The sequence below is a fragment of the Lontra canadensis genome, unplaced genomic scaffold (genome assembly GCF_010015895.1).
Source record: "Lontra canadensis isolate GAN:19392208 unplaced genomic scaffold, GSC_riverotter_1.0 scaffold125, whole genome shotgun sequence".
NCBI classification, from domain to species: Eukaryota; Metazoa; Chordata; class Mammalia; order Carnivora; family Mustelidae; genus Lontra; species Lontra canadensis.
This window is the reverse complement of record NW_022631119.1, coordinates 2479589-2492327: the sequence shown is the minus strand read 5'-3', so window position 1 is coordinate 2492327 and position 12739 is coordinate 2479589. Positions and strand designations below refer to the sequence as shown.

Here is a 12739-nt window from a genome sequence, read left to right as displayed (position 1 = left end):
AGACGAGTTACTTAACTTCTCTGTGCCTCAGCTTCTCTATGTGTGAAATAGGGATATGAAAAGTTCCTACATCTTACTGGGGATTAAATGAGATAATACATATAAACTACTTGGAAGAGAGCCTACAGAGTAAGGTGCTGTGCATGTTTCTTGAAGGGAATCCCACCTGTAGCATTCACGGGTAAGGGGAAGCTTGGGGTCTTGAGAGATCTGGTCTGCAGGGGAGGGGATGGCAGGGAGGATTTCCCTGAGGAGCTGACAGGGTCTGATCTGAGGACTGACACTGCTACTGAAATAAACCATCCAACCTTGGGTGTAGAATTCTGCACCAGCTTCTAACCCACTGGCTCCTAGCCTGCCCCTCCGCTAAGTAACAATCAATCATTCGATCCTAACATCATCTTCTTTCTCTCACACCCAGTCATTTGGTTTCATCTTCAAAATCTATCCAGTCTCCCAACTCTCTTGCCTGCATGATCCCAACAGTCTCCTCCCAGGCCCCCCCGCTTGCCCCTCATGTTCACACTTGATGCCACACCATGACCTTCCTCAGCTCAGAGCCCTCCCTTACCTCCATCTCGCTCGGTGCCATGGGCAAAAATAAGTGGGGTGGACAACGAGGAGTGTTTAGGGAACGCACCACAGGCCACATGGTGGCCCCCGTCCCCTCTCTCCCCAACCCTGTCCCTCATTCACCCTCAACCCAGGCAGCTGGGCCTCCCTGTACCTCTTTGAACATGCTAAAAGGCACAATCTTGCCTCACGGTCTCTGTCTTGCATACTGCTCTTTTCCAGGAACATTCTTTCCCAGGAACTGCACTTCTCCCTTGCTCCAACACTGTTCAAATATCACCTTCCCAGTGAGGCTTTTTCTGTTTATCCTAAAATTGTTGTCCCCTTTCCCCAATACTTGTTATTTTCCTTCTCAATTTTTTTCCTCCACAGCACTTATCAGCTTCCAAAATACTATGCAACTCACTGATCTGGATCCTGTCCATGTCCCACACTAGAAAATGAGCCTGTGAAGGTCTGCCTCGGCCCCGGCCACAAGGAATGCTCAGGACAAGGCCGGCCCAGGGGAGGTGTTCGCTCCGTGTGTTACACGGATGAAGGACCGTCTAAGCGGAGACTGGAAGGATGATGGGGTTCTCCAGGGGAAGGAGAGATGCAGGGAGGGAAACAGGCTTCCAGAAGAAAGAAGAGCATGAAGGAGAGCACCGCTACTTTGCCAGCTATAGGTGCCCCAGCCTCCGGGCAGACTCACCAGCCGCTTTGCCCAGAGGGGCAGTTTGCCGTTGGTCAGCAGACACCGAGGATCTGGAGAGACACACGGAATCCATGAAGAGAGAATAAACAACCCAACAGACAAACGGGCAACGTACATCAATCGGCAATTCTCCAAAGAGACAATACAAGGAACAGACAGAAAGACCAAAAGATGTTCAACCTTACTAATTGTCAGGAAAATGCAAATTTATACAATGGACCAAAATTAAAATGCTTTATATTATCAAGTGTTGGCAAAACCGTGGGAGAGCGGAGGGCTTAAGTTGAGTGCTAGGTGGGGCAGTAACATGATGTGGGGACCCTGGGGATCTCTTCTGAAATAAAAAGTGTACTAAACGCCAGCCCTCACCTCCGTCCTGGAGAAACTTTCACATGGGCCTGGAGAGGCCTAGGAGTGGTCAGCACGGCCTTATCACAAAGGTGCACAGTTAGAAAACCCTAAATGTCCTTCCAGAGACAAATACCTTAAAATATCCTACTATGCTGCTTAAAAGAGGGAGGCATGTGGGGCACCTAGGTGGCTTAGTTGGTTGAGCATCTGACTCAATTTTGGCTCAGACTCCGGTCATGATCTCAGGGTGCTGAGATCCAGTCCTGCACCGGATTCCCCGCTCAGTGTGGTGTCTGCTTGAGACTCTCTCCCTCTCCCTCTGCGCCCCCACCACTCGCACTCATCCTCTCTCTAAATAAATAAAATCCTTAAAAAAAAAAAAGAGGGAGTCCTCTCTTTTGTATCCATCAATAGGTGAATATTTCTTCCTGTTTTCTTTTTTTTTCCTGTTTTCTTTTCTAAAGAGTTTATTCATTTGACAGAGGTTGATATTTCTTCTCTTTTTCAAAAAAGATTTACTTATTCATTTGAGAGAGAGAGAGAGAAAGCGTGTGCACAAGCATGAGGAGCAGAAGGGGAGGGGAAGGAAGAGGGAAGGAATCACAGGCAGACTCCACACTAAGCACAGAGCCTGACGCAGGGCTTGATCTCACGACCCTGAGATCAGGACGTAAGCCGAAACCAAGAGTCAGACTGACGGAGCGACCCAGGCACCCTGAAAAGATACTTCTGAGAGGAAAAAGCTACTGAATGATGTCTATAGTAGAATACAGTTTATGTACATAAATATGACATGTTCTAATGGCTGTGTCCATATGCATATTAACGTTCCGGAAAAGGCCTAGAAGGACTCATAAGAAACTGACAGAAGCAGCCACCCTGGAGAGAACATGGGATTGGTGTGAGGGTGGCAACAAAGAAAATTTGCTTACTCTGACTTTTTTCCAAGGCTGAATTCTTACATTACTGTTGCCTACGGTCTAGTCAGCCCCTGTTGGCAGAGGACCTTGCCCCATACTGAAAGCCCCCAGCCTCTCTTAGCTGGAGCAACCATGGCCGATGGAACCTGAGAGAAGCCTGCGGGGAGCTTCTGGGCAAGTGTCCTCTCCAAAGGAGGTTGGAAGAGGGACTGTCCTATGCAACCAATAGCCATCTTGCAGCCATGAGGGCCTAAGCCAAGGCAACATGCAGAAGGGCAGAAATTTAGAGAAAGCCTGGCCTGCTACAAAGTCTTTGAGCTACTGTTCTCCTTTCTGCCTGAACAAACAGAATGTGTTGTCTTCTGGTTAATAGCACCTTGTTTTTCCCGGGGGACATCCCCTGTACCCCTGCCCACCCTCTTTGGTCACGTGGCTCCAGTGGCCCTTCAGGGATGACCACATGACTCAGGCCTGGCCAATCACAGCTACAGGCTCAGAAATGGCCACCATGACTCACACTGGAAACGTGAGTCACGACCCCAGGCTTTTGCTTGAGCTACAGGGAAAAAGATGCTCTCTTCCCTAGAGTTTTATCACCTAGAGCTGCTGGGGGGACTGCCACCAGGAAAGGGAGAGTCTGCCTGAGAGCAAAGCCAACATGGGGAAAAGCAGTGCCAAAAGGTGGAGAAAAATAAATTCCTTTAACATCACCTGACGACAGGGGTCCAGTTATTGGCTGAAGCCAATAAGGCGATTTTCAGGTGTATGATCCAATAAATTCTCTTTCCAGCTGAAGCCAGTGAGAGTCTGACTGCTATCACACTGAGGGAGTCCTGACTGATACGGTTATGGGGCTTCATTTCCAAGTGGTGGGCGAAACCCAGCAACGATCCCTATACCAGGAGTTCAAATAGGGCCCCTGAGGATGGACCCTTTTCCCAACCTGGGTCCAAGCTCTCTTTGGATGGTGTCTTCAGCAACTCCTCCGGTTCACAGTCTTCTTCCAGCTCCTCCTCCGTCTGCTCTCCAGGGCTTAAGGAGCAAATCTCACTGGGCGCAGATGTATAGGTCTCCTGCCTGAGGCCAGGAATGAGAACGGCAAGGAGAGAAATAGGTAAATGTTGTGGTGGTTTGGAGGGTCAGGGAGGTGTCTAGGGCTGGGCTCTGTGCTAGCTTCCATACGCATAGATTACTGACTTCTGGTCAGGATGGTGCTGGGAGATCTCCCTGCCACAGCTGCTCTGCTGGAAATATCACCATAATAAATTAGATATTACAAAGACTGCACTTAAAGACTAAGACAAACTCTCTAAAGGCAATAGCCAGAGGACAGAAAGCAAAGCAGACAGTAGGGGCTTTCGTACTAAGCTGTGTACTTCATTCTGGGAAGTGTGTATGAGGGGGGTAGCAATAAGGTTTTATCTCTTTTGGAGTACAGGATCCTAAAACACGCCTGACACAGGTGGGCACTGGAGGGCACCTGGGGCAATGTGGAAGCCTCAAAACCAGAAGCCGAGAGGAGCTCCCCATGCCCTTGGTACCTAGATTGGCAAGACCTCCAATACTATGCAGGACGGGAGGTTCATGCTTAGGTCTGGTCCCTGCGGGGAGGCAACGGCAAAGCCTCAAGGCAGAGAAAGGCAAGGACAGCTCTTAGAGGCAAGAGAGAGGATAAGACCCGAAATCTGCCACTCGAGTGAGACCTCCGAACTAAAACCCCTAACCAAAAATTAGAATACGACTCCACTCAAAATAAAACTGGTCTTGTAGCATAAAAATGATGAAGAGTAAGGACCCTCTGCCAGAGCCTTCCCTTCTCACTGCACACTGGGTCGGGGGCCTCCCCCGGTCCCCACAGTTCCTTGGAGCTCCTTCTCCCATCACAGTGCTCACAGGCTCTCCATTTTGCTTTTCCACTTCAAAACCCTTCTCCCATATACTTTCAAAAACTTGTACTCAAAATCTGTTTCCTCATCGAGGCCACGGATGCACACAAGCAGGGCCTAGGGCCGTCCTGGCCATGGCTGCCTTTGGTGTCACTCCTCAGGAGGCTCAGGGCAGGAAGACACTTCTCTGGCAGACAAATGGCAGAGGGCTAGGTCACTGCCAGGACCTGGGCTGGCTGCTCCACTTCCTGTCCTTCATTTGCTGCTGCTGCTGCTGCTGCTGCTGCTGCTCCCGGTGGTCGATCTCTAGCAAGTGCTGCTTCATGCAGTTCGTAATCTCTGGGCCTAGGTGCCAGATGAACACGCAGCTGCAGAGGCCAGAGAGAGATGCGGAAGGGAGAGCAACAGGAGACACAGAAGCTGTCAGACCCTGGAGCCCCCTGGGTTACCACAGCCAAGACCCCGTTCCCTGGTCCCTTCCAGAAAACACCCGGCTTCTGTTTGGAGTGGGGGCAGGGGTTCCAGGCCACGTGGGGTCTACACCCTGGGCGGGGTTCAAAGCCTCCCAGCCAACCAGGACCTGTTCTGACGTCCTCAAAGCTCAAGGAAGGGGCTGGGGAAGGACTGTACTGAACCAAAGGGAGTGACAAGAGAGACTTCTTTGGGCACCAACCACATGCTTAGGACTTTATATGCCACCTCATTTGATTCTCACTGCGTAACTGTCCAGGACGCTGGGATCATCTTTTACAGACAAGCAAACTGAGGCTCAGAGATAGGAAATAACCTGCTCAAGATGCCACATAAGTGGCAGATGTGTGATCTCCGGGTTGGGTGTGACACCAAGGTCCACACCATCAAAGGAGAGAGCTGTAAGGTGGAGCCCTCGGCAGAGCTCTCTGCATGGGCAGGGCAGTCCGGGAGCGTGGTGTTCCCGCTGTCTGAGCCCCTGCACGCCCCACAGTAATGGTCTTGCCCACTCCCAGGGGAGGCCAGCCAGGTGCAGCCTCCAGAGCTTTCCCACCTGTCTCCGGATACTGTGATCAAATGACGACAGTCGTAGGTGAACTTCATGCCGGTAACGATTTCTGAAAGCAGAGCAGAGAAGCTGTGCTGCCCTTCTGAGTCAGAAGGCTGTGTGGGGGCGTGTGAGGTGTCCCACGTAGGGAGGCACACCCACCTGAGTGACCAAACATCTTGGCAACGCACTCGCCCGAGTAAAAGTCAATCACCGAGATGCTTTTGTCGGAGCAGCTGGTGGCCAGGAAGGTGCCTGAGGGGTCCACGTGGACCTGGGAAGAAGAGGACCCCTGTGACAGCGGGGCTGGCTGCTTCTTCCCTATGGCGAGGCCGGGTCAAACCTCACAGCCTCCCTGGTGAGGATGGAACTCCTGCTCCATTTCACAGGTGAAAAAACGACCAACCAGGCCCTGGGTCAAGCACTGTACATGTGCAGACTGATTTCTCCCAGAGAAAAGCCTGTGATGGAGGTTCTTTCTATCTGCATTTTACAGGTGATGGAACAGGCTTCAGAGGACGATGCTTGCCCAAGGTCATAGCCCGAGACTGCTGCGAGAGTCTGACCTTGACGCCTGAACTCATAACTCCCCTCCTCCAGAGGCTCTGAGAAGTTCCTCCAGGCCTCTTGGGCTGTTCTCACCACACCGTGGCCACTCAAAACAGAAACCACTTAAATGTCCCAGTTTGGGAAAGGGCTCAGTAAATAAAGGTAAATTAGTCGGGGTTACCCCTCCCCAAGCTCCCAAGCAACCTTGGTCAGCCAGGCCGGAGTGGGTGCTGGCCAGCTTGTGACCCTTTGGTCAGGTGCCCAGGAGGCCATGGTCAGGGCAGCAGGCGGATGGGGGATGTGCGCGCTTTCCACCCGGGGCCCCTGCTACTCACCTTGAGCAGGGACCCTTCATCACCTTGTGAGCCCTTGTAGCACTTCTTCTGCTTCCCATTCACAGTATTGTAGACTCTGGGGAGGTGGGGGCACAACGTGGCCAACGTGGCCCTGTCCACCTGCCCCCTCTTGCGTTCTGGTTCCAGCCTTACCAACCATCTTCCTCGCCCCTGGAAGCCCCTTGCCCCATCTCAGCCCCCGTCTGATCCCTGGAGAATGAGATGCCGTCTGAGGCTGAGGTCATGGAGGTTATGTACTGGGGTACCCACGGAGTCAGTGTCCATTGAGCTAACACGTCTGTCTTCCCCGCTACAGAGCAAGCAGGGCAGGTGCCTGGCCCTCAATTTGAATGAGCAGATCCAAGAGATGGAGAACGTCTTGGCACAAGCTCTCCGCTCCCCAGCTCATTCCTCCACATCCTTCCCAGTCTCAATTCAGATGCTCCTTCCATCAAGACTGCTTGATCCCCAGGTAGGATCAGGTGTCTGGATCTCCCAAGTCCCCTGGGCTCTCCCAGCCCTGACCGCTCCCTGCTGTCACCGTCTAGTGAGGTGTCCATCTTGCCTCACTTGGACTGGGAGTTCCGTGAAGGCAGGGCTCGCGGCTGCCCTGCTCACTGCTGCGTCTTCTGCACCATCCGTCCCAGCTTGGGTGCTCAGGGAATGTAGGGGAGTGAATGAACTGATGAGCCACATCAGCACCTCTGAGTCAGCCCACACAGAACTCTGGAGACCCAGAAGGAACCCCTTTGCTGACCTGGAGGCTAGGCCTGGGTGAGCCCAGCTCCTAAGAAACACCCGCTGGGTCTCTCCACAGTGCCTAGCTCCTCAGGGACCAGATGAGCAGGGGGAAGAAAACAGACACAACCACAGGCTCTACTCAGAAACCAGTCCGGGCTGACTCAGAGCCCAGGGCAGCTCCTTACCTCACATTGCGGTCCTGGCAGGCCACAGCCACATACTTTTGGGTGATGTCAATGTCCATGTCATACAAGGTTGTCTTCTCTGCCACATGGTGGGTGCGGACAAAATGTAGTCCGTCCGAGGTCTGGCAGGGCAGGCGGGGCCTTCAGAGGATGCCCCCGACAAGCTGCCCACCCCAGCCCCCAAGGAGGCCAACCCACTCTACCTGCTGGGCACTGCGAAAGTAGATGCTCTTGTCAGCCCCACAGCTGATCATCTGGATGTCTCTATTGCCTGGAGGAGAAGGAGGGGGTGCATTAGGCAAGACTGGGCCACTGCCGAGCCTGACTGGGGCCAGGGATCCTAGCTAGGGAGCTCACTGCTGGGGAACTCTGCTGCGGGTCAGGGAGGGATTCCTGGAGGTGGTGAGTGGGTACTGGGTGCAGGTGGTATTCTAAGATGTGAGCTGTATGAGGTGGGACAGATAGAGCAGTGGCTCAGCAGACCTCTGCAGAGCAAGGGCAGATAGGGAAACAGGCCAGGGACACAGAAGGGGTACCATGTCCAATCTGGGATTTGGAAAGGTGATTTGGGCAACCGAGGGGAGGTGGGATCAAAGCAGGGGGCAAGTGGAGACAGGGAGACCACTGGCAGGTGCAGGCCATCCTGAGCACCTCAGGTCAGGGCCCATGCCACACGGGTCTCCCCTCCTGACTGCTCACTGGCCATTCCACTGTACAGGTGTGAACCTGGGGCTGAGAGTCACACAGTCCTGCCCCAGGGCACACAGAGAGTCAGGACAGGGCCAAGATTAGACTCAGGCATTTTCTGGCTGAACACTGTGCTCTGAGCCCTGGCTTTCTTTCCATGCCTCAGTTTTCTGTCTATACAATGGGCCTATGATAGCTCCTACCCCATGGAGTTTTGTGAAGCCTGTGGAAGTGTGGCTGCCTCCTGGTAAGCACTCTACATATTCTTGCCTTTCTTCTTTCTTTATAGATGAGAATACTAACAGCACAAATACCTCAGAGTTGTGGTGAGGATGTGAGGACAGAACAGAAGTAAAACACCGAGATAAATTATAACGCCCTGGCACCACAGACCTGCTGTTTCATGGCAGGACATCCTAGCAGGTGCAGGACTGACATGCAAGCTGTCCCTCTGGTAGGAGTCACTGGCCCCCAGAAGGGAGTGAGTCCTGTGTGGGCGAGCAAGTGTGACCTGGGAGGGCCCCAGAGAGGCCTACAAGTTACTGGTAATGTTCTGTTTCTGTGGGGTGGGGAGCCCAAGCACTTAGCAGTGTTAGAACACAGCGATCAGAACAGTCACTGGTTATAAACAATACGTGTGTCTGTTCTAGTGCATACTCACTGATTATGAACCTTGACGGGAAGTTCATTGTATTATTCTGTAAATACACATATTGTATTCATTTGTTTGGATATGTTTCAGATAAAACTGTTAAAGACTGAATCCTTCTTTAGCAAGGTAGCTGCTGTTAGGTTTCAACTGGCTGGAGCCCAGTTGATTTTTTTTATTTTTTATTTTAAAACATTTTATTTATTTATTTGACAGAGAGAGATCACAAGTAGGCAGAGGCAGGCAGAGAGAGAGGAGGAAGCAGGCTCCCTGCCGAGCAGAGAGCCTGATGCAGGCTCGATCCCAGGACTCTGGGATCATGACCTGAGCCGAAGGCAGAGGCTTTAACCCACTGAGCCACCCAGGTGCCCCTGGAGCCCAGTTTATACGAAAATTGTCAATGTTTTGAGAAAAGCCCCGCTGGAACAGGGCACTCAGGAGCTGGGTCTAGGATTTATGTCTTGTCAGACTAGCTGGGGACTCTGATGAAAACCCACACCCTGCAGAAGGTGGCCTTAAGGACTAATTCCTGGGCCACCCCTTGGACTGTCATCACCGCTCTTAGATCCATTCATGAAAGCTGAGGTCACTGGTGGCCAAACTGTTAGGCTTACTGATTTATTCTAACTAACTCTATCCCACGGAATGAATAGGTTTTTAAAGATGTCTGAGAAGTTTTGGCTATCTTCAACAAGACACGTCAAACACTGTTAACTTTTGTCCATTGTTAACTTGTTTTAGCTACAGAGAGGTAGGGCAGGAAGTGGGGAGGACCAAGGGTTATTAATACCTTCTCAGTCACAAGATTACATGTAAAAAAAAATTCTTCATAGTCAAGAACTTAGAGTGAGTACATGGATATATTCTCTCCATGAACAGATTCTTTTGGAATATAGTTTTGAATATGCTCTTGGGTTCTGATCAGTTAAACCCTACAGGACGGGCCTCCTCTCCCCTTGGAATCCATTAGAGCCAAGGACCTCCATGTTGAATCTTTCGAGTCTAGAGGAAATCCCTTTGATCTCCTAATTGAGTGTGGGCTTTGCAGGACAGCCTTAGGCAAGATCCTAAGCCTGCACCTCTTGGCTGTGTGACTCTAGCTGTGAGCGGTGTAAGGAAGGGGCTAACTGCAGTGCAAGGATCCTCGCCAGCACAGAATTAGCTTCCGGTAATTTTCACGGTCACCTCTTTTCCTGCCAAGGTCACCAGTGTCCATGTTGCCCTCTCAGAGGATTGGCATCCTGATTTCCTTTGGGGCAACAACATTTACCTAATTCCAGTCCTCCTGGATCAGAGGCAGAGGCAGGTGTGGGCTGGGGGGCACATGAGTCACACCTGCCCCAAGAAAACACCCCAAAGCCCTAGCACTGGAAACTGTTCTGAAAAGTGCAGGTGCCTCAAGCCAGCACAAGGGAAGTCAGCGCCCGGTTTCTGCCAAAACTGACAGAAAGAGGGGAAGTCTCCTTCCAGTGGCACAGTGATAACCCAGGTGCCCCCAACTGCAGAAAGGCACAGCTGACAGAGTCTTGATAAGGAGAAAAAAAACAAAACAAAAAAGCAACCTTTGAATCCAGCTGGGTGTGAATCCAGAGCTTCCTTTTCCCTTTTTTGTTTAAACTAAAGACATTTTTGCTGCTACGTGTAGCCAAAGGAGCACACCAAACAAGGTGGAGGAAGCAGGGAGGAAGGGGCTCACCAGCAAACTTGATGGCCGTGATGGAGGAGGAGTGGTCGTCCAGGGTCTGCTCCAGGTTGTAGTTCTTCTCCACGTTCAGCACATGGATCAGTCGGTCCCGACTGGCCGAGGCCAGCAAGGTCAGCCCTGTGAGTGGACAGGGTATCCCTGGGTTCCCAGGCAGCCGCTTGATGCCCTGGCCTCCCAGACAGCACCGGCCCTGGAGAAGGGGGCTCTGGTTCTATACCTGCAGCCAACTTGCCCCAAACCCAGAAAGGGGCCATGCCCTCAGCTCTCTGTAGTGTTTCCCCAGAGCCCCCCAAACCCTGGCATTTCACACCCACTGCCACCAGTTCAGGGGGATGGGTCTTGAGGTACCCACGGATGCTCTGTCACCCGTGCCCACAGCAGACGTCCTCGCAGAGCCCAGCACTACTTCCTGCCAAGTCCAACTCTTGGGCATGCCATGTGAAGCCCTGCCAACTTCCCAGTCTCCCCAGAACACCGTTCCCTCTGTTTCTGCACTCTGGCTACAGAGGTCTTGACCCGGTCCTACTGACAGCCCGCTGCCACACTTCCTTCTGCCAGAGCGCCCCCTCAGACAGAGCTTACCCTGGTCGCCTGGCATGTCTGAGCGCGAACACATGACCTGAGGCAGAGGGGAGCTCAGGAAGGACTTATTGAGTGAAGAGAGATCTCAAGAGAAATTGGCGGGACAGAGGGTGCAGAGAAATGAAGAAGGAAGAAAGAGCGTGGGAAAGATTGCTAACTGATCAGGACAGGACTCCACCTAAGTTCTGTTCCTGTCAAAAATGTATCAGCAGAATGAAAAATCATAAGGAAAACAGACAAATTCAAATGGAAGGAAATTCTACAAAACAACTGGTCTATAGTCCACAGAAAGTCATAAAGACAAATTAAGGCTGTGGAAATGTTCCCCAAAAAAGGTGATAAAAGAGCTATGAAAACCCAAGTGTGAACCCAGATGGGAGATACAAAGGTGCTATCCAGGATAACACCAGACAGCTGGCAAAATAGGAATAAGGACCACAAAAGAGAGGACAGTAGAGGATAGAGTGAAACGCCCACATTTGATAGGTGCATGTGGTCATATAAATGGATGTCTTCACAGACCCACTGAAGAGTGAAAGGTCAAGCCTTCAACTTACTAACAAGTCAGCAAAAGGAATGTATATGCTAGTATTTCACTAATGTGAGAATATGTACACATGCGTGCACAAACATGGAGAAAGAAATGGAGATGGGGAAGCAGATAAAGGCATGCACACAATCACACGAGTCAGACAGAATTTAGAAGAAAAATAACCTGAGGAATCTGGGTGAAGAGAACATGGGTATTTATTCTAATTCTTTTGCAATTTTCCTGTAGGCATCCAACTTTTTCAAAATAATATGTTTGATATTATTTGATATATAATGTGATCTATAACTGTTGATCTAGCCATACAGTCTCTCATTCAACATTCACCTCTTTAACCTGAGTGCTGTTCAGGATACTGGGAACCAGGGCAAGCAGTTCCAGCCCAGTTCTGCCTGCCAGAGTCTCGCATCCTGGAGTCCCAGCTACCCTGGTCGCAGGCCCAGCGGCAGGGGTGCTTACTCTCACCCCCAGCCCCACCAGACATCAACTAGCCATCTCTGTGACCCTGCCGGGGGGGCTGCTCCCCCACCGTCCCCCTGCCACCCTGCAGAGGTTTACCGGTCTCGGGCTTGGAGTACTCCAGGCACAGCACCTCGGCATCATGGGCCTCCACCTTGACCAGCTCATCCATGAAGTGCAGCTCGTGGATCCTGGGAGACACACACTGTCCACTGTACCCTGCCCACAGTCCCCACCCCTCGGCTCCAGGTGCTCTGCCATTGCTTGGAAAGGTCAGAGCTCCAGCCCTGAAACATGGGGAGCTCCCTGCCTTGGCCAACTAGTTTAGAGACGCCCAACCATTCTTCTTGTCTAGAAACCTGCTATCTTAAAGGCAACAGTGCCAAGCCTGGGGCACCTAAGTGGGCACCCCACCCTTATGGGTCCATGCGCCAGGTCTAGGACAATCCTCTGAGTGGGGGCAGGGCCAGGGGTCAGAGATCACGCTCAAGGATAGGACCTATGGTAAGGAATACTTGATTCCAATTTCCCATTCCTAAAGACTCTCAAATCTAAACTTTCCTGAAACGCTCTCTCCAAATGAAATCAACCAACCAACAGGCCATCTAGGATGATATCTATATCTACGATGATCATCTATATCATCTGGGATGATATAAGACACAGTCATCCCAGGTTCTCCACTCCTCCTGTGTAATCTTAGCTTAACCACTGGCCTTTCCTGCGTGGTGGCTGCCCCTTTAAGATGGAGCACATGACCACCCCCCCTTCTTCATTGGCCTCAGCATCCAGGTGGTCACAGCTGCCATTCCTCAACTTAAGCCTGGTCCCCATGAGAGCACTCATATTCTGTCA

The 12739-nt window shown here is 51.6% G+C and overlaps 1 protein-coding gene across 2 annotated transcripts in view; it reads right to left on the bottom strand.

Annotated features, from left to right (window-relative positions):
* Window positions 1-12739, bottom strand: part of WDR62 (WD repeat domain 62) — a 41611-nt gene that overhangs the window by 5919 nt on the left and 22953 nt on the right. For both annotated transcript variants that reach the window (XM_032841861.1, XM_032841862.1), the window contains exons 12-21: window positions 11984-12075; window positions 10285-10410; window positions 7456-7523; window positions 7253-7374; window positions 6327-6402; window positions 5605-5716; window positions 5449-5512; window positions 4652-4792; window positions 3482-3615; window positions 1265-1317 (exon numbers count right to left, since the gene is read on the bottom strand). In XM_032841861.1, the coding sequence (XP_032697752.1) occupies window positions 1265-1317; window positions 3482-3615; window positions 4652-4792; window positions 5449-5512; window positions 5605-5716; window positions 6327-6402; window positions 7253-7374; window positions 7456-7523; window positions 10285-10410; window positions 11984-12075 (988 nt within the window). The remainder of the gene's footprint in view (window positions 1-1264; window positions 1318-3481; window positions 3616-4651; window positions 4793-5448; window positions 5513-5604; window positions 5717-6326; window positions 6403-7252; window positions 7375-7455; window positions 7524-10284; window positions 10411-11983; window positions 12076-12739) is intronic.